Genomic DNA, 22,326 nt, shown 5'->3' on the forward strand with positions numbered 1-22,326 from the left:
GGCAACGAACCATGAAAATTCATTTATCGGGACATTATTTAAATATTCATATTGTTATAGTACACATGATAAAATATGTAGGTGTACTCAACAGATTTGGTGCGCTTTTAAATAAAATTATCCTAAATAGAAGTTAAATTATAACAGTTGAAAAGAGAAAAATAAACGACTGGCCGTTTTACTTCTTATGTTCACATTTTACACGTTTCTCGTGATTAATTAAAAATAAATCTAATTCTTAGAACCCTAACTAAACAATGAAGATTTCAAATTTCCTTATTATCATTATCATCATCCCTGTATTATATATTGTCTCACTGTTGGACACGAGTCTCCTCTACTACTGAGAGGGATTAGGCCTTAGTCCACCACGCTGGCCTAGTGCGGATTGATAGACTTCACAAACCTTTAAAATTCCTATAGATAACTTCTCAGGTATGCAGGTTTCCTCACGATGTTTTTCTTCACCGTTAAAGCAAGCGATAATCTCAAAGAATACACACATAATTTTTTTTAGAATACTCAAAAGGCGTGCCCTTGGGATTTGAAACTTTTGATAAATTTCCTTATAAAAGAAAAATATCGCTTGAAACAATCTAAACACAGACTCACGTCACATTTATCACCACTTTGAATTATCTAAAGACATTTTGAAAGCAAACGTCTCCATCACAATAGATAACGTCTATCCGACTACACATTGTCATTTCGTTCGTAACAAATAACACTTCGAGTCAGCCGAGATTAATCTAAAACATAGTTTAATACTCTCGATTCACATGTTATAATATTAGTATCCCACCAACTGTGCAAAGTGATGCTTTCTCGCATGACATTAACCTCATGGTAAGAAACAGTGCGGAATAATGACCTTAACAGGATGGCGGTATATGCTGAACAGAGGTAAGCAATTTTCAAAAATAGATGGCGCTGTAAACATTAGTGTATTAATTTTCATAGTTAATTGTTATAATGATAAAAGCGAAATATTTAAATAAGAAATAGCAGCAATTTGATACGCATTTGAAATGTGAGACTGTGTTTATTTGCCATTTTATCTTGAAGAGTTTACGTGTGTTTTTAACAACATGTTTTTGGGATAGTAGGTTACATAAATTAGAATCTATTTGAAATTGTAATTGATATAAAAGTGAATTGTATTGACACAAAATCGTGGAAATGAATATTCCAACGCTAATGGAACATTAAAAATGCAGAATCATTTATTTAACTATTTCTTACTATGTAAATATGCTCGCAGTCAGTTTTGAAGTCGTAGCATATTCTGAAGGCTTACATCAAGCAGCTGTAAAAACTAAGTCAATGCATACATTCTTGGAAATTGAATTCTATTTTAGTCGAATAAAGACAGGTATAGATTGTCAAAACTTCCTTTACAGCGATCTTCATACCTCAACGATATGTTTTGGGTGTCATGGGACTATTTGCTCTGGCAAATTCCTTCACCATGCGAGTGTGCCTCAGCATGACTATCACACAAATGGTCCTACATGCAGAATCTACTGAGCATATAGTAGGAGAAACTTGTCCAGATCCCGAAGGCGTAGTAAAGTCTAATGTTACAAGTAATGGAACGACAGTTTATGAGGTAAAATATTTGGATATGCGGTGGTGGAGATGTCGACTAGAGGTGGTAGATTAATAAGCGATATTATGATATTAAAAATAAAAAATATATTGATGTTAAAAACAAAATCATATAATACAGTATAAGTTAACTAAGTATTATAATATCAGCACTGTATTGTATACTGTCCCACTGCTGCACATGCCTCCTCTACTACTGTGGGAGATTAGGCCTTAGTCCACCACGCTGGCGTATTGCGGATTGGTTTCACACACTCTCAAAATTCCTTTAGAGACTTTCTCAGGTATCCAGGTTTCCTCACGATATTTTCCTTCACCGTTCAAGAAAGCGATAATTCACAAAGAATACACACATAATTTTAGAAAAGGCAGAGGTGTGTGCCCTTGGCATTTGAACCTGATATTCTTCTTGGTAGTCCGTTCCACACCCAACTAGGCTATCGTCGCTTATTCAACTAAGTAATTATATGAAAATAAGATTTTGAGAATTTGTTACGGTCCTTTCGTGTCGTGTGTTTGATGCAACAAGATGCTAGCGTCTACGCGGTGCCTATTGCCTCAACAATTAAATGACATCCGGCTCATTGCCCGCAGCGGAGGTTATCAATAATAAAGGTTTTAGCTAATGCATATAATTGGCCATTAAGCCAAACTTAATGGGTTTCAAGAAATTAAATTTGACCACGAAGAAACCCAAAAAGGGCTGAATTAATTCATAAACACATTTTTATTGTTTTCCCTTTTAGTGTACCTACTGTCGCATTTTTTTAGGTTCTTTGCAATATGACATGATAGAAAATTTTTATTTTTATGGTAACTGCATTGTAATGCTAAAGTATATTGCAATACAATGTAACAATCATGTATGACGGGATTGTTCCTCTTAAAAAGTTGTAAAAAATATATTTTAAAACTAAGTCTTCTTCCGCATCTATATGCCTGCCTGAACACGAAAACCCAAAACTGCCCAACGGATTTCCATGAAATTTGATATGAAGATGGTTTGAGACCCAGGGAAGGAGAAAGGCTTCTTTCTTTCCCGGAAAATTCCTTGAATCGGGCGAAACCGCGAGAAAAAGCTATGTGGCATAAAAGCATGTATAACATTATTCGTATTATTATAAGTAAATGCTCATATAGGGAACTTTATCCGCAATATGATCACGGAATCAGGTTAAGTAAATAAATAACAAGGGCGTAAAAAACCAAAAGTAAATATTTTTGTTTGGCATTCGATTAAGAGCACATTCCATGAAACGGTAATAAGAGAAGGTATATATTTTGAGATTTTGAATGTATGAGTGAGCTCTTCGTCTTTCTGTGGCTTTTTTATTGAAATATAATCTTAATTCGTTGATCTTACGTTCGATTAGACGAGCACCGAGGCAAAATTTTTAGGTAAATTTTGAAAAGAAGATTGAAATGAAGAAGTTTGTTGGAAAAAGAAATGTTATAGTTCAACATACTATTTTGCAATACTTCCTTACTTTTGCTATTCTTTAATTCTTATTCTTTTATATTAGTTAAAGGAGCTAAAGATAAATAACATATTATATTAGTTCAAGAACTTGAGTTTTTTTAACTGACTTCTTACGTATCAGGAATTAAAAATAATTCTTATCATATTTAGATGTTAGAACTTATCATAGTTAACATCCACTAAGATTTTGAGACTTGCGTAGTTTATTTTGGTATTAGATGTATTTTAATTCCTGTAATTGTTTTAGGGACGTCACCGCTACGATTGGGACGAAGCCACACAAGGCTTACTTCTCAGTGCCTTCTATTACGGTTATGTGCTCACTCATTTACCCGGAGGTCTACTCGCCGAGAAGTTTGGTGGTAAATGGACCCTTGGAATTGGTTTGTTGGTGACATCAATCGCTACAGCTTTGACTCCCATAGCAGTTGACTATGGTGGTGCTGTTGGGTTGTTTTTCATCAGAGTTATTGAAGGCTGTGGTGAGGTGAGACTCTGACATTTTTATATGGATGTTCTTGATTTTATTGTCTTGATGGAAAATGCTAATGTTACTTATGAATCGATTCTTGTATTATGTAAGAAATTGGAAACCTAGCTGACTTAAATCTTATTCTTGAGAAAAGGTTTTCCTAAATCATAAAGGAACACAAAATATATTTCGGAAATTAAATTATTAGTGAGTTATCAAATTATAAGAAAGGGAGAGGTTTTGCATCATCATCTGATAGTTGGGTTTTTAATGTCCAAAATATATCATTCCAGGGTCCAGTAACTCCAGCATTTGTATTACTACTAGCACGATGGGTTCCACCATCAGAAAGATCAAGATTTGGCGCCATGATCTTCGGCGGAGCACAAGTGGGAAACATATTTGGCCCATACATATCTGGCTTATTTTTATCTGATGGAGGAGATTGGGCTAATGTTTTCTACTTCTTCGGTGGACTAGGAATAATTTGGTTTATATTTTGGGTAAGATTTATTTTTTATTGGCACAGATAAGTAATAGTAATAGTGACTATAATAGACCTGGTATTAAGGTAATTTTTCTTTGCATAGCAAAGATAATCTTCATTAAAGGCATGACTGAATTTAAATTCTGTCCCTCGTCAAAATGGTAAATATTGGGTTTTTCTGTTTGCAGTTAGTTCATAAAGATCTTTATCAATCACGTAGAAAAACTTAGTTGCATTTATGACAAGTCAAACAATATGAAATTCATAGTAATTAAAAATCAATGCAGTTCAATACATTATTCAATAGGTAGGGAAATTATATAAATCAGCTAACCCTGGCCGGGAGGCAGAAGCGAATCAATGAATGGTAAATCCGGGAGAGAAAGAATAGGAGATCAAAACTAGAATTAGGGTTAAAGATAACTAAGATATGGGACCTTTATTGAAGTTTTTCATGGGGGCGAAATATTAGCAGAAAGTAATAAAAAACAACTCAAGCTATTACATTTCCATGTTGTAGATGTTCCTATGCTACAGTACACCGAACTCTCATCCGTTCATCTCAGACGAGGAGCGTGAGTACCTCAACAAGAACGTAGTGGCTTCAGGTCTACACAAGAAGCTGGATCCAGTGCCTTTCAAAGCTATATTGAGATCAGCCCCACTTTGGGTGCTTATTTGGGCAGCTGTGAGTATTTTTCAAGGTTTTAAATGACATCTACCTCGGTGGCGTAGTTGTAGTTGCATGCGCGGTTCGGCAGCGGTCTGAGGTCATGGGTTCGAATCTTGGGTCGGGCAAAGTGTTATTTTGGTTTTTCTGCTCAGTATCCGCCCGGAGTTACGAATTTGTGCCCGATATGGCGATAGGCTTGCCCCTTATCACATTACGGAACACACTTGGCAATAAGTGGGTGTTTTGGTTGCGCCTCTGCGTACCCCTTCGGGGATATTGCGTGATGTGTGTGTGCGTGTGTATTAATGGCATAATACGATCACTAAAAACAAGGCGCTGATCTATTAGTACTTTTTAGAATATAAGGTTATCCAGTCTAATAAGCATCTGCATTACAAAACCTTGTTAATTTGAAAAATGGACCCTAAAATTTTATAAATCTTAAGACAATTTTGTTTCTACACTTTGCTCTCTAGAACTACTGTTTCAATTCTGCTAACGTTTTATTAGAGAGGTTACCTTATCTTTATTTTCTTAATGTTTACGAGCCTTTTCTGCGACGAATAGAAAATAGTAGTCAATAAAGTTTATTTTTTCCTACTCATATACCTTGGCTTTAATTATGAATACATTTCTGTAATTTATATGCTATCGTACATAGCGTTTGCAAACTTTCATAGTACGGTAACAATATAATTTTGGCAACGCTTTCAAACATTTCAATCAATAGACGGAATATTTACGTCTGTTGACGTGGTTATCGTGTTAAGTGGAAAAATTATCACAAGTACGCCTCTTCTGATCTAATAAGACGAAATTTGTGACGTCATTTTTGTTTTCTAACGGCTTTAATAGATAAATAAAATTCTTAGTGATACGAGTACTTTAAAGTTTGACTTATCAAATCAATCAGCCTGACGCCGCCCACTACAAATTTTTGCATCCCTAAATAAATTTCTTATTAAAATTATATAGCCTCACTGAAGACAATAAGATGTCCTAATAGTGCTAATAAACCATGAGATAACCATAATTATTATTAATAAGGTATAGGTTTACAAGCTATACAGTTAAAATTCGTATCAAGGCCTTTTTAAAACACCATGGCTGTCATATAATATTTTTTTATCAATGAAATTCATCACTACACCACTCATATTTCTATGCAAAAACCACATTTTTCTAACTCCGATCAAAATTTCCTTAATATTCAATTCTTCCAGGTCGGCCACGACTGGGGCTACTTCACGATGATCACAGACCTGCCGAAATATTTCTCTGATGTCCTCAAGTTCAACATCAAGGAGACTGGACTCATGTCTGCCTTGCCTTACATCGCCATGTATATCTTCTCTTTTGTGTTCGCTGCAACTTGCGACTGGTGTGTTAGGAAGCGGTGGCACAGCATCGGCTTTGGAAGGAAGCTTTATACTACTATTTGTAAGTATTGATAAAAATAACTTGCTTTTTTAGTTAATGATGGTAACAAAATATTAAATAATAGCCCAAACCCATTCAAAATTTAATTTGCCTTGATTTCTAAATAAAAAATAGAGGCAGCTGTATAAAACAACCAGTGTTAAGCATACAGACCCCTAAAAAGGGAATGAGGTGTAATGATATTAATGTATGTATAACAATTTACTTTTTTCTAACGTCCCCGTTAATCATTTCAAAACAAAACACTACTCCGTTTCTGTAAACGTGATTTGTCGGAACCCTTGCATTTTCCTGAACAAATAGCAACGGAAGGTCGTTTTTTGCAGCGTCTACTGTGCCGGCTGTTTTTATCATCTTAGCTTCGTACTCTGGTTGTAATCGTGCTGCAGCTGTCGGCCTCTTCATTGCCTCGATGGCTTTCATGGGAGGTTTCTATAGCAGCGTGAAGATCAACGCTATGGACATAGCTCCTAACTATGCTGGAACCTGTTCAGCATTCGTGAATGGTATTGCTGCTATATCCGGGATTATTACTCCGTATTTGGTTGGACTGCTGACTCCTGATGTGAGTATTGTTTTTATTATAATTGCCAGGTTTTTTTTACTGCTTTGAATGACGAGACGAGCTTGCCGTTCACCTGATAGTAAGCGATACGACCAGCCATAAACAGCAGAAACACCATCCAACACCTTGAATTGTGAAGTATAGTAATAGGCTGAGGCATGATATGTTAAGGCTCACTATGTCCAGTAATTACACTTGCTACAATGTCCTTCAAACCGAAACACAATAGTGACTACACACTGGTGCTTGGCGGCAGAAATAGACATTGTGGTGGTATACAACCAGGCGGACTCTCACATATGACAGACCTACAACCAGTAAGTGTTTGCTAGTCCACCCGCGTGAACTATTTTAGTATTGTGTTTTTTTCTAGGGCAAAAGTAATCTATACCTTAATTCTGGTCAACATGATCTACCTATATGTCAAAATTCATCCAAATCCTTTTATCGGTGAAGAATTCTTATAAAATTTTAAGCATTATAATTCAAAAAATGATAGTGGCAATAAAGTTGAAGCAACCTTCACCTTATCAACTGTTGTGCAATTTAGGAAAATTCTTATTTACAAGGTTGTGGCGTACTCTTACGATACGAATTTCGGGAAATTATGACGAATGAATGAGTAAAATCGAGATTATGATTATATTGAGCATCAGATCAGCGTGATAGGTGTAACGAGACAGGTAGATAAGATATAATAAGATATTAAAGATGTACTCGTGACATACTTACACGTGAGTTGTTTTAGTGAGTAATAAACAGTTTTATCCGAGTGTTATGTCTTAGGCAATAGAAACGAATTACGGTTGAAGTCGCAGAAATCAGCCAAAGAGTAGAGAGTCTAAGTGAATCCCTTCTAGGTGAATTTTGGCTACGGCTAATTTCAATCAGCCACGCAGGAGATATTATAGTGCACAGCACACAGGTGCACTTTGTTCTTTCACTCTCATGGTTCGGTGAGACGGCAATCCGACATAACTGAAGAGAGATCAGGCGCAGAACCAACGGCTTTATGAGATGTAAATTGATAAAAAGCTAGGAGAAATCATAATTATTATAAGGGAAATTTTCTATAATTATGAAATTATTCGTTCGATAAAATATATGACTATTTAAAAAACAACCCTAACACAATAAATAAAGAGATATTTTGTTATGATTAAAATAAATGTAAAGTAAATTTCCGTTGAAATACACAACTTTCATGATTGCACATTGTAAAAGCACGAAGTTTTATTCAATGTTCAGAACATTCTGTTAAGTAAATGAAATATGGTTTCTACAACTAATTTGCAAACTTCGTGTGGTTATTGAAATTTTTCATCACGACCTTGTATTTGCAACAGTATGTGTGCACAAATATTAACATTTACTGGGGAAGAATTTTAGCGTTCAAACAAAACAAAAATATTTGGCGTATTGATCAGTTCTGACACTTCAAGACTGAATCTAAAAGTATTACGGAATCTGGAAGTTGTATACTCTTGCTTGGCGTTAGAAATTTTGCTAGAGGTAGGATATATTTTTTATCCGCCCGGATAGCGATCATCGTACACAAGATATTAAAACCCGCCCTATTGGACCACGTAAGTGTGTCGCGTTCCAACAGGCCGGCAAAATTGTGTTGAATGTCGAGAGGTAACTCTCGTACAATATAAAACATCCAAACTTGAACAACCAGATAACGCTCAACAATAGCAATTTGCATGCAATCTATTGAAACTTTTTGCCAATTGTAATAGTTTTTTCTCGACACGATTCACTAAACTTCAAAGGACGTCACGACGTGGATGTGTTGAAGAGTAATGGGTTAAATGAAGCGAGGCGTAGTGGTTTTTTGGTAGGAAACAGGCCTCATAAATCAACGACCCGCGGCGGTTTCTGGAAATATGAAACAAAAAATGTTCATGCGATGTTTGGGTAGGTGCTGCTTGCGGAAGTTTGGATCATTAATTTTATATATTATATTAATCTAAAAGAGTGTCATTGGCCTAGTGATGACCCACGACTGCCTCTAAACAATAGTCTAGGAATGAAACCTCGAGACTTCTCACTTATACTTTTTATTCCCGAAAGGGTAGGCGGAGGCATAACTGGTATTCCGTCCCATGGTAGGGGGCGAACCTCTCTCCATATTAGGTACAAAGTCCATACTCCAGGCTGAAACTGAATAGAAAAACATAATATCACTTTGCCCGACTCGGAGATCGAACCGGAGACCTCAGTATTACAGTCTTACCGTTATTAAAGTCTATCTGTATCTGTAGTACAACTACGGTAAGTCTTACAATAAGATACGTATAATAATTTGATATAATTATTATATTTTGAACTACGCTCAACTGAACTTGCCTTATTAGAATGTAAAAACAAAAACACGACACGAGTATCCATTATACTTTTTTTGGTAGGAAGTCAATATCAAAATCAAACAACACACACCTTTTACATTCTAGAGAGACGGATCGTTGACTAAGTTAGCTGTAATCTTTTCTTGATATTGCGATAGGTTCGCTTGCTAACATTATAAATATCCTCAGCGACCCGAATGCACTAGATACATCTCTTCCTCCTCCTATGTCGAAGTCGAAAGTCTACATTATGTAAATACGAAAGCAAACTTCAAACATTGTTTAAATGGCTAATTTTTATCTTTTATATCAGCCCTGTATTACATACTGTCCCGCTACTGGGCACGGGCTCTCCTACTGAGAGGGATTAGGCCTTAGTCCACCACGCGGGCCTAGTGCGGATTGGTAGACTTCACACACCTTTGAAATTCCTATAGAGAACTTCTCAGACGTGCAGGTTTCCTCACGATGTTTTCCTTCACCGTTAAAGCGAACGATAATTCACAAAGAATACACACATGATTTTAGAAAAGCTAGAGGTGTGTGCCCTTGGGATTCGAACCTGCAGACATTCATCTTCGCAGTCCGTTATACACCCAACTAGGCTATCGCCGCCTTAATGGCTAATACCTACGTGCAAATTTAGTACGAAACATGATTTGATGGCTTTTGTTTACTGGTGGTAGGTGTCTCAAATGTACGTAGGTACCACCGCAATGTCTATTTCTGCTGCAAGTAACAGTGTGTTGTAGCCAACGTTGTGTTTCGGTTTGAAAAACACTGTAGCCAGTGTAACTACTGGATATAATAAGGCTTTACATATGTCTCAGGATGGCGAGCGCAGTTGAATACCAAACAATACTTTGTAATTTAAGGTGTTAGATGGTGCTTCTACTGTTTATGGTCGTACCGCTTACCACCGGGCGAACAGCAAGCTCATCTCGTCATTTATACCAATAAAAAAAATCAGTAGTAAATATGATTTAACACCAATATATTTTGTTACAGCAAACAATAGGCCAGTGGCGCATTGCCTTCTGGACTGTATTCGTGGTGTTAGTCGGAACCAACATCGTATACCTCATATGGGGTTCTGGCGAACAACAGTGGTGGGATGACGTGGATAAATACGGCTATCCCAAGGGCTGGAAGCACGGACCGCTGAAGAAACGCCAGGTCGATAAAGAGAAGAAGATCGTTTATCCCAAACATGACCACTCACCTGTTGCTTTAGATTGAATAAATTGTTTTTTATTGATTTATTATTTACACCCTGATTTATTGGAACACGAATGTCCTCTAAGTATCCATCAATGATAAGAGACCAACTAAAGGTCCATCTATGGACATTAATTTTAATTACGTTAGTGAGGTATTGTGTCCAAAATGCACTCGTGCTTTCAAAAATAAAATTGGCGATATAAGTCACGTAAGAGCGCATTTGATGGTAGAAGCACAACTAGAGGGTACCAGTGGTGAGGTGTCCATATAATTCGATTTCTTCCCTTTATGTAGAATTTATCATCAGAACGATTTACAGACCACATTTATACATATTAGTACCTATATATTGTGTCAGGTTCCATTTCGCAAAATCGTCTTTAGCCACTAGAGGGTACCTGGTCTTAGTTGGAGTTAAATATGCCTGTGTAGTTTTTATCGTCGCTGTGGCCGAAATCGGCTAGGAAGACATCATCATTATCTATAACCCAAATACAGTATTTATAGGTTTATTGTGACTTGACGAGACTTTCCCGCCCTCACACCCGCCACTACAACTCTTGTAAGCCAGGATCAGCAGTGGCACGCATTTTATGACACCGAGCAGTGAAGCTCGGCGAGTCTCAGGGAAAACTAATATGTCATTATCCCGCAACGAAATTAATCAAATAGAAAGATAGGAAGGAGTTGGAAATATTAATTGTCCACTTCCCTCCAGAGCAATGCGGGTGACAAAATCATGATGTAAGGGAGGCGATTTAACCTCAAGGATAGGGACGTTTACAACTAGATAAGCTAGTTATAAAGCACCACGGATAAAATTAAATGAAAGGGTCCTATCACATGAGCTGTTAGATTTGATTACAATAGGCATGGCAAAAACGCCGGAAAGCACGGAAATTCCGTCTAGTCTCAACAAGGTCCATGTAGTATACAACCCCAGATGTTATTTGCATACTGTTTAACATGATGTTGCGCTCTTCATGCCAGAGACCACATTCCCGAAGTACCTACGTGATGAGCAGATTGTTCAACCTCGTAACCAGGTTTATTGTGAATGTGCGAAACTCGCCAAGATCTAAGTTCTAAAGTACTGAATATTCAATTAGGAAATCTAATAAAAAGAAATGAGGCACATCATTTTCCCGCATATAAAATGAGTAGAAATATTTTTGACAAAAATTAACTTAGCACTTAAATCCTTATTAAAGTTAGTCCGATTCTCTTAATAAAATTAAACAGAGGGTAATATAAAATAGCATCTACTTATAGATAGACTACTAAACATTTTTGTGATAAGTAAAAGTCAATCGCCTTTGTAGAAAGCTACTAACATGAAAACAATTTCTGAGCCTACATAAAACGTAACAGCAAAGATGGCGTTTGGTGGATTTTTGCGAATCGTTTCCTGTAGGATTAAACATGAACCATGACCGGGGGGGACCATGAACTTCATGGTCCCCCCCGTGACCATGAAGGCTGCAAAGTCTTCGAAACGTCGGGAGAAAAATAAAAAACAAAAAACCGCGATAGAATCCGGAAAATTAGTTTAATTTCAATGTCTAACATTCGCGTAAATATAAGAAATCTTTAAAAGGGCAATTATTTAGGTCCTTGATTGTGGATTTTGGTGGTGGAAATAACTTAGATGACCAACTTGATTTACCTGGAGTAGCTAAACAATGCACCTTATATACAATACATATGCATTAACCATTTGGGAGCGAATGCGGCTACTCTTGAAGCCTTTTAACTTGATTCTTGAATGGAATTTACTGCATTGCTAATTTAAAATTCTAAGTCAATTGAATGCAGTGGTCGCTAGTTCTCACAGTTGAAAAGCTTATTTTCTTTCCAGATAAAGTATATACTTGCATAGCTTACATCAGATAACGTATTGCCTGTATTCTTAAGCGGCTGAGGCAGTAGTTTTCTATCTGTGTTGGATCGTAATTGGCTTGTTGTATTTATGAGGATTTTTGACTGACCCGATGACGTAGTTGTAATGTTTAGCCAGTACAAGTACGACTACCGTGCTGAGGTTCTAAGTTTATATCCCGGGTCGGGCCAATTGACTGAACCAACTTTTTCCATCTCCCAAAATTATTTAGCTCAATTACACAGCTCGGAGTCAGGAAGTTGGCGGTGTGATACCCCAGCACCTCAGAAAGCACGGAAAGCCGTTGGTCCTGCCCCTGTTTCTCTCATTATGTCGAATTGCCATCTTATCGGACTATGAGAGTGAAGTAACAAAGAGCGCAACTGTGTATTGCACTATAATATATCCTGCTTACGATCTCAGTCGAGATAGGACGCCGTAGCCGAAGTATCTGTCAGGCTGGTACTCCAGCAGGGAGCTGAATGAGCCCATACTCTCCCAACCCGTTGATAGCCATGGGTGTAATGTGTTTATCTCTTTATATATTTTGTTTTTCCCTCCTTTTTTATACTGGTATTGACCCAATAATAAAATCTTTCTTTCTAACTATTGCCAATTAATCTGCTTTGTAGCTTTACAAGTTCGTTACGCAAGTTGAAGTACAAAGCACCCAGTTCTCCGTAATTCGAAATTCAGTCGTATTCTGTTAGTTGCGTAATTACAGCCGTGTGCAGTTGAAATTCGCTTTGACGATGAAGTGAGCCTGCGTATGTTGCCGAAAATGTGAATGACGTTCTGCAGTTTCGGTATAGTGGGTTATATCGCTGACTAACAACGTCCTATGTATTTTACTTAATAAAATAAGCGTTGCATAAAAGTAATGAAAATAATTTATTGTTGGTAAAAATTAGAAAAGAAAAGAGATAGCTCCTTCCTCATTCGCCGGGACGATTTGAAATTGACATTTGAAAAGACTTAGAATTATATGATTATAAGTCAATTTGCACATCAAATATAGCATAGAACCTTATAATAGTGAGCCAGTGATATTTTTCGGCTCTACTGTCTGCAATAGGTATGTATCTAACTTATTCATTGCAAATTGGGTTCTCTATATAATATCTAGAGAGTCTAATTTACAGATTTACATACATAATCATCTTCACTACGTTAAATAATTATTCAGTAGTAACTTTCTAGGGTTGTAACATGAGTGACATAAGCGAGAATAACTCTTCACTTTACTGCTGCTATTTGAAATACATTTTCATAGGTAGAATTGATTCGTTCAATATACGTGAGCTTCTTACAAAAAGTTATTGTAAAGATGTTTAATTGAACTCTGTTGGGTTTTAAATAAGTATCATAGTCGCTCGAAATGCCCATTTGCAAGTCAAATGACCAGCTAAACCAAAACAGCAGCTAAAACCAGCTACGTGTAAACAGTAGCAACGTCTTCTAGAGATTTGAATAACAAAATATGAAGTCTACTCTACTTATCACCACCAGCAGTAATAGTTTTTTCTTGTGCTGGGAAAAACTGTTAAACAGAACTGTTTTATAATATCTAGTTATTGTCTTTCGAATAGAAACACAGTATCTCCCGGTACGTTGCTAATTAGTTAGTACTTCCCTCTGAACTTATGAAGTACGAGAGAGCTACATCTTGGTATTAAGTAGTAACCCAACTTGATCGTGAATTTCTCGCGTGCGTTCGGAAATAAAACATTGTTGCGATTCAGCGATCATAGATGGCGCTGTTCACATCATCTAGTAAGTAACTAAGGCACCGTGCAGCGAAAACTCGGTTCGGTTTTCTTATAATTCAAGTGTTTCGATATTCAGTTTCTAACATGATACGGATAACAGTTTCTTAATCATAAATAAAAAACACTATCTTATCAATCGCATCGATTAAACGAACTTCGGAACCTTTGAGATAAAGCAGATGAAGCTAAGCTGCGGATAACATACTATATGATACCAATCATCTTGGCTAGAAATAATTCGTCATTTTTACCTACGCACGGCATATCAACTAAAACTTCGCGGTGGCCCTTTTCGGAGTATTAGGGACGGCGGCAGGCTTCCTCATCCGTCGCGTTAAGTGTAATTTTCCGTATTTATTATTGTCGTTTCTATTACATTTACCGATGGCGAAAAATTTGCTCTCACTTTTTAATTCAAATTCTCCCTTTTATCCCAGAATAGCCAACTTCCTAGCGTGAGTGGCAAAAAGTCATCATGTTAGCATGGTGTCTTATATAGCCTAAACAGGAGAATAGAAAACCTGCTTTGAGGTAACTACTTTTGATTTTTCGATTTCATATTAATATTGTTAGCACAAGAAATTAACTCCATATTCTATGACATTTTTCTTAATCAGTAAGCCAGTCTGTACCAGTACGAATAATACCTTTCATAGTAGAAACTGGTTAAGTCAACTACCTCATTTCCTTATACAGGTGTGAGGTGTGACGCAATCTCGACGTAGTGGACCATCACCTAAGTTAATTAAACCGTAATCCTTTGGTTAATCTAGTTTATGAGAACGCTGGCTTCGGCCAATTTTGGTATGAAATTCCCCATGTAGTTTTTCGTTAAATTTTATTCTGTATTCATCACGTAGTATACTTAAATAATTGCACTTATACGTCAAAACATGTATTAAGAATAGTTATAATTACTAAATTACCTTTAAATCCATTAGGTAACTACGGGAAATTTAAGGTAGGTATAAAATAAAAAATAGCATAAGGTAAACTAAAGGCAGGTAAGGGAAAATAAAAAGATAACACGTCGCGTTCCTCACCGGTGAGGACGATACGAGCCCTAGCCTAGCTAACCTACCAACCTTCCATTACCTCCTAAGTATAGTGGAATCTGTTGTAAATAAGTAATGAAGTTGAGTGAAATATGTTTAACTGACACGAGTGTTTATTACGAAGTGAAGTAACTATACAAAAAGAAACAATAGAAATATTTATAAAAATAGAACGCATATAAACAACTGCTTGTTATTATTCTGAGTAAACAATACTGCCACAACGAAGGTTATATTCTACAACAAAATCTTATATGACATGTGAATTGAGAGGCAGTGGGATCTCTTTCCTGATTGGGCAAAAGTTTTGTGCAGGTTTTTCTAATATGAGTTGTCTCGGGATACCTATTCAGGAATTAAAACTAAGCTTAATTGACGCGGCGATAGCCTAATTGGTTGTGGAACGGACTACCGAGACGAATGTCCGCAGGTTCAAATCCCAAGGGCACAAACCTCTGACTTTTCTAAAAAATATTTGTGTATTCTTTATGAATTATCGCTTGCTTTAACGGTGAAGGAAAACATCGTGAGGAAACCTGCATATCTGAGAAGTTCTCTATAGGAATTTCGAGGGTGTGTAAAGTTTACCAATCCGCACTAGGCCAGCGTGATAAACTAAGGCCTAATCCCTCTCAGTAGTAGAGGCCCGTGCCCAACAGTGGAACAGTATATAATACAGGGCTGATATTATAAAAAGACTCTGCAACGTGTTTCAAACATTGTCCTGTATTGGGCTGGGGTAAGTTCAGGTGGAACGAAGAACGTACCTTTCTAGTTATATAATAATATAATGTATTTTGAAATGTACGCATTATATTGCAATCAATACTTGTGTCTTGTATCGAAGAGGTTGTATATTTTTAATTATTTCTCGAGTTGACTGTATTGGTTTTTCCATATGCAACTCAAAGTATTTCGATTTTTCCATCTTTGACATCAAAATATGCTGTGTTAAAACGAAATAACCAATAAGTATTATCTTTATAATTATATACGTAATACAGTAAAAAAGCATGTAGCAATTTTGCTAAAATATTCCTAAGAAATATGACGAACGTAGTAGGTCGTAAAACATCAACACTACGACAAGAAGTATCCGTTGAGAAATGACGTGTTTTTATACTGAAAACAGCCTTTTATTGGTAAACATCTGTAGTCACTGTTAGGTATGGAATATATACAAACACGTCTTTTTCCTCGAAGTGCTAGGCAGACACAATTTTTCGCGGGTAAACCACGTTATCGCTACCATCACTTGGGAGGGAGTGGAACGGTTATGTTGGTTTCACTGGCCTTACGGCCCAATGTCGACACTCGGGAGTATATCATCATCCGAGCAAGCATTGGACCGAGTCTCTTACCCCTGTATATCCTACACCGGCATACCAACAACAACCCACGGTGGCCTTCTTCGGAGCACATGAAGCGGTCTCGGGTATCTTGTTGCACTAAGTTAGCTGCACAAAACCGTCCTTGCATGATATCGCATTGCGGCACCTCTCTAATTGATGGGGCTAAGATGCCTCCACAGGCTAAAAGACGTCTTTGGCGTCTATGATATTGAAAGCCCTACTAACCGCATTGTCGTCCACCTCAGAGTCGCTGTAGACAGTGGAGCGGACCCCACTGGTCGCCCTGCGACTTTCTTTAAGTTACAATTAAAGAAAGTCGACTTTCTTTAAGTTACAATTAGTCGCCTCTTACGATAGGCAGGGGATGTCGTCGTGGAATTTTTTGGATGCCACCATGCCACAAGACCCAGACACTACTATTGCCCCCATTTTTTGTTAACAACATTCAATGATAGAGGCGGTGATTTTCCATGATGTCACGAATTAATAATTTATGCACACACATCAAGCATTTATCCCCAAAGCGGTATGCAGAGGCGCAACCAGGGCACTCACTATTCTCAAAGTGTTTTTCGTGCCATATGTCATAGGGGGCGAGCATATCGCCATATTGGGCATAAATTCAATACTCCGGGTTCATACTGAGCAGAAAAACTCAAATATCATTTACCAGACCCGGAATTAAAATCCAGGATCTCAGCGCTGCCGTATCGCGCATGCAGTACAACTACAGCATCGAGGCAGTCGATCAGTCGGCAGTCAGCCGATTTATTATTTTTTTTAATAGGTAAATCGTCTTGCTTTTATTTAGATAGAAAATCAGTTAATAGTTCTTACTTACAGAGATTTAAATGACAGTAATTTAAAATTCACGACTAAAGTCTAAATAAGCTGAGAGTAAGATTATTGATATCTGGACAATTGATGGGCATTTGATAACAATGATGCAATGATAACGCAAGATGAGATATCGTGATTGACATTGTTAGACAATGTTTATATTCCCTCGTTCAAGTGCGAGATTTTCATCTTAATTTCCATAGTAACTTATTTATTTTTGTCTGGTTTGATGATGTCATAATTACGAGATTTTTTAAGGTTTTTTATACGTGCAAGTAAAGTTTCCTTTTTACTGGATATTATATATTTTAAATTCTCCCGGATAGGCGAATTAAAACTTAGATAGCTGATATAGCGAGTTAAAACTCGCCATATCAGCCCACGTAAGTGTGTCGCGTTCCGGGATTAGCCTGTGTATATCCATTTCCAACAGGCCGGCATAATTGTGTCGACTGCCGAGGGGTAATCATTCCCGTCAGTCGAAATTCTATTGGACCTCACTTCACTTACCATTAGGTGCAGTGGAATCACTTGCACGTAAAAAAACGAATACTATCTGAGAGTTGTTCTAGATCACTGACTAAAGTATTTTTTTTAAAATGCTAGCTGACCCGACAGACGTTGTCCCGTCTTAACTGAATTGTCTTATCTTAAATGAATTTGCAGCGCGCATTCTGTAAATCGCTGACAGTTATTTCAAACAATTGACAGTTATATAAAATTAATATTTTCGTTAAGTTTTCTTAAATATTATAATTTTTCTTTTATAAGAGCCTTCTCCTGACTATAACAAACACAACAAAAAATAATAATTTAAAAATCGGTCCAGCCGTTCACTCGTGATGGCGTGACCAAGGGAAATAGGGATTCATTTTTCTATACATAGATTTTATTGTGGCGTATTCATTTATTATTCACTGCGTATTATAATATAAATGTCACTCTTTACCCGCGTGACGGCAATATTATGTGCATTTATTACAAAGAACATTACGTTTAACTGAATGCGAAATATAAAAAAGGCCCATTAGGAAAAGAAATAATTTATATTAGTCTGTAAAATGTTAAACGTTATTTAGATTCAGTCAAATTTTTACTCTACCACTAGTTCAGACAGCAGTTGCTACCAGACAAGAACGGGTAAGTAACTAGTGTTGCGTAGGTCAATATATAATACAAAAAACAAAATAGTTTCCTATTTAGTTTAGAGCAGCCTACTTATTATATAAAATGAATAATGTTCAATTCCCAAACGAGTACACAATCCTCTCCGGAAGCCTAAAATAATTTGATGATATTTTTTAATATAAAAAGTTGTAAAAGAAGCCGAAGCCTAAAGCAGTGGCGAAAGGTAATATTTTCTAAAAGGTAACCCGTGATAACATATACGTATTACTGATACGTATAAATGCGGTTTACAAATCGTTCCAATGATAATTAGATTTCCATAAGTTACGAAAGTGAAGCCGGTAGTAATCAAGTTATAGGGACCCTTAGCCGCTGGCCTAAGGGTCAAAGACGGGTCGGGTTCGACTCCGTATCTATGTTACTTAGTGATTTTTGGAAGTGACCTTATTTAATTAATCTACATAGTTAATAATTCAATTGATTTCGAGGGTAATATTAAACATCTACCAGTACGAATGGCTTTAGCATCGAGTGCTATGGAGTTTTTTACTAGTGTTTTTTTTTTAAATTTAAAGATACTTAGATATTTATAAATTTTAACATTAATAATTAAGCTTACGGCGTTAGTAAAGTCGCGAAAAATATAAATAAATCGTATAATATGTTCTATAATATAAAAAAACTCTAGGTTTTTCGTCTTGCAGCAATGCATTGCAGCTACAAACCATATTTTAACTATTCTAAGAAATACGTAAATTTTAGACTTACTAAAGTAAACCCAAATTACTTCAGATTGGAATCTTATCTTACATCTTCTTGTTAATCTATCTATACTTATAATAAATCTGTAGAGAGGTCAATTCTGTACATGAAATATATTTCCAAAATAACTATCAGGGGGTGATTAGGGATCGATACTGATGCCAAAAATGCAATTAGTAAAATTTTTGTCTGTTTGTCTGTCTGTATAACCGTTATAGAAACAATAACTACTCGACGGATTTTAACGAAACTTAGTACAATTATTTGTCATATTCCTGTGCTGGTTATAGTATACTTTTCATCACGCTACAATTAATAGGAGCAGAGCAGTGAAGGGAAATGTTGGGAAAACGGGAGAAGTTACTCCATTTTTTAAGCTTCCGCCGCGTGTGCAACCTTAATGGTTAAAGCTACACAGAAATCATGTATGACGGAAATGTTCGCCTTAAAATTATATAAAAATATCCCACGACAGCATATGTCTATCGCTTATGGTTGACTCACAATAACACGTGTAGCTCCCGATAGCATAGCAGTTCGAAGCTTTTCATTATATTTGTCTACTCTTACGTTTATAACACTCTCAGTCAGCCCCGGATCTAGGTGGGGACAAGCCAGGGCCCATGCCCCGGGCGGCGAATTTAGAGGGCGGGAAATTCAAACTTGGCAGACGAATACACATCTCATCATTAACGCAACTTTGACTACTGCGACATCTATACTCTATACTATTATATAAAGCTGAAGAGTTTGTTTGTTTGTTTGAACGCTCTAATCTTAGGAAGTACTGGTTCAAACTGAAAAATTATTTTTGTTTTGGATAGCCCTTTGTTTGTGGAGTGCTATAGGCTATATATCATCACGCTACACCCAATAGGAGCGGAGCAGAAATGGCTAATCTCAGGAACTACCGGTTCGAACTGAAAAAATATTTTTGTGTTGGATAGCCCTTTGTTCGTGGCGTGCTATAGGTTATATATCATCATGCTATACCCAATAGGAGCGGAGCAGTAATGGCTAATCTCAGGAACTACCGGTTCGAACTGAAAAATTCTTTTTGTGTTGTATAGTCCTTTGTTTGTGGAGTGCTGTATATCATCACGCTATACCCAATAGGAGCGGTTCAGTAATGGCTAATCTCAGGAACTATCGGTTCGAACTGAAAAAATATTTTTATGTTGGATAGCCCTTTGTTCCTGGAGTGCTATAGGCTATATATCATCACGCTATGACCAATAGGAGCAGAGCAGTAACAGTTTCAACATGTTGCAAAAACGGGGAAAATATATTAATTTGAGATTTGAATAAAATTTGACATACGAATAGATCATGTCCTCCATTAATAAATAGTCTACTTTTTATCTTGATTATTTGCTCTCATGATAAATAATTGAATTTATTAAATCTTTTTAAATAGATGTCCCTGGTATCGAATAGGTTGCTTTATGAATATGAATGGTGACTGCAATTTTTTAGGGACATTTATAGCGGGAAAAGCTTTTCACGCAGCCAAGCAAGCCGCAAGCGAAAACTAGTTAATTATAAAATCATTCATTCTGTTCCAATTTTAAAATAAATCACGAAGGAATAAAAAAAGAAAACATGAAGGTCAGATATTACTGGCAGTCATTTAAAAACATACTATTAAGCATATTACACATACAAATCTAGATATTAAACACCACGCGAGTTCAGTGCATTATGCATAGTACATACGTATAAAAAACTGACGGGCGATTAAGTTGATGGCATTTCATTATTAAAAGTAAAGGACAAAGATTATTTCGCAGACGGTTTAACGAACAGAATACTCTAGGTAAATTGATCCAAGCAGGTACGTTTTATTGCTGCATATAAAATGCAGTAAGGATACTTCTGAGAAGCGGTGGATAGTAGTGTCATCTAGCGGTGTATTTTATATATCATTAACAGTATACAGGATAACTTTTTTTTATGCACACCAAAGTGAACAAACTGGACTAGATGGTAAGTGGATTGGTGCGTAGTAGAATATCGACTGACGAGAGATGATTACTCCTCCGCAGACCGTCACTATCCGGCCGGATACAAAATATATCCTACCACCAGCACATGACCGCTAAAATGTAAATAATTAATATTGTTTCTGAAGATAGATTTTTGCACCACTTTATAAATTAGAAGTTGTGAAGATATTGAGTTAACTTAATTCTCATGTTATAGCAAAAGATAAGTTACGTATAGATATCTAAACCACCGCCTCAAAGAAGGACGTAATCAGTAGGCATTAACAACCTTCCGATTATGATCTTTGCTTCGAGGCTGCGCGCGCGCTTCTCACGCGCTAGTCGACTGCCCGCCTCACATCGACCGCCCGTGTTTTCGTTCCGAATGTACTTGTGCGGACACTGTTGAATGGAATAGCAAAAACAAAAGACTGTGTCACATCAACTAAGCACGAAACGTAGTGTAAGTTTTGTTTTTATTTTTTGTGCCATTGATTGAATTTGGAATGTTTTCATGCCAGTTTTATGCCAGTATTAAAAATATAGGTCGTGGAAGGTTTTAGATTCTTGTAAAATATTTTTAATTTCCCGTGGTGTATACATTTATTTTATTCAGATTCTTTTAGTGTAATTAAAAAATACGTGGGAAATTTGCATTGTCGATCGGCTAAAATGTTCAAGTTCATTTTGAAAATAAAAATTTAAAATATTAATATTTAATGCTACGTTGATTTTTAAACACTGTATAATATGAATGGTTTGTGAAAAACACATAACAATTTTGTTTCTAAAAGAATGTCAGCTGCGTAAATAATTATTGAAGGTATATTAATTATTTTGTATTTATGCTATTGTCAACGCTGTCGACGCTTAGTGAAAGAAATATGTTTCTTATTTTTTATAATTTTAGCATAAAATTAAACCTCATTTATATACATATATAGGAATGAAATTATTATAATTAATTTTTACTGTCATGTATATACATAGGTGTTAAACATACTATGAAATTAGCACAATAATCACAAATTCGCGAGTAATTTACCACATTAACAATTAAAATAAAAACACATTCGTCTTGTGGCAAAGCATTCGGGCTATAAACGCTAATATTCAGAATTTAAACGAGTCAATTTTAGTCTCATAAAAATACACCCAATTAATTTTAAATTACAATTTGTAATATAGTGTGATGGTGGACGAAAACATCGTGAGGAAACCTGCATACACTGTAAAGTTTTCTGTACGAATTTTGATAG

The 22,326-nt window shown here is 36.3% G+C and overlaps 3 protein-coding genes across 3 annotated transcripts in view; all 3 read left to right on the forward strand.

Moving 5' to 3' along the window:
- Nucleotides 1–22,326, forward strand: part of LOC115452130 — a 318,239-nt gene that overhangs the window by 33,426 nt on the left and 262,487 nt on the right. The window lies entirely within an intron of this gene.
- On the forward strand, nucleotides 698–10,345 carry LOC115452272 (putative inorganic phosphate cotransporter). The gene is made up of 8 exons (XM_030180751.2): nucleotides 698–903; nucleotides 1,401–1,609; nucleotides 3,336–3,575; nucleotides 3,854–4,063; nucleotides 4,568–4,735; nucleotides 5,944–6,160; nucleotides 6,487–6,725; nucleotides 10,085–10,345. Exons 1-8 carry the CDS (start codon nucleotides 867–869, stop codon nucleotides 10,313–10,315), a joined length of 1,551 nt encoding a protein of 516 aa, XP_030036611.2. The 5' UTR covers nucleotides 698–866; the 3' UTR covers nucleotides 10,316–10,345.
- LOC115451681 (putative inorganic phosphate cotransporter) overlaps nucleotides 21,385–22,326 on the forward strand; it is a 52,577-nt gene continuing 51,635 nt past the window's right edge. Inside the window, exon 1 of the mRNA XM_030180053.2 lies at nucleotides 21,385–21,530. The gene's annotated coding sequence lies outside the window, so the exon portion shown is untranslated. The remainder of the gene's footprint in view (nucleotides 21,531–22,326) is intronic.

The sequence above is a fragment of the Manduca sexta genome, chromosome 12 (genome assembly GCF_014839805.1).
Source record: "Manduca sexta isolate Smith_Timp_Sample1 chromosome 12, JHU_Msex_v1.0, whole genome shotgun sequence".
Taxonomy (NCBI): domain Eukaryota; kingdom Metazoa; phylum Arthropoda; class Insecta; order Lepidoptera; family Sphingidae; genus Manduca; species Manduca sexta.

What these genes read in the sequence shown, in the direction of transcription:
- LOC115452272 (XM_030180751.2), top strand. Translation starts at nt 867, where the DNA reads ATGACCTTAACAGGATGGCGGTATATGCTGAACAGAG. An exon ending in GCGGTATATGCTGAACAGAG is followed by an intron (nt 904 to 1,400) that starts GTAAGCAATTTT and finishes CTTCCTTTACAG; the next exon opens with CGATCTTCATACCTCAACGA. An exon ending in TTATTGAAGGCTGTGGTGAG is followed by an intron (nt 3,576 to 3,853) that starts GTGAGACTCTGA and finishes ATATCATTCCAG; the next exon opens with GGTCCAGTAACTCCAGCATT.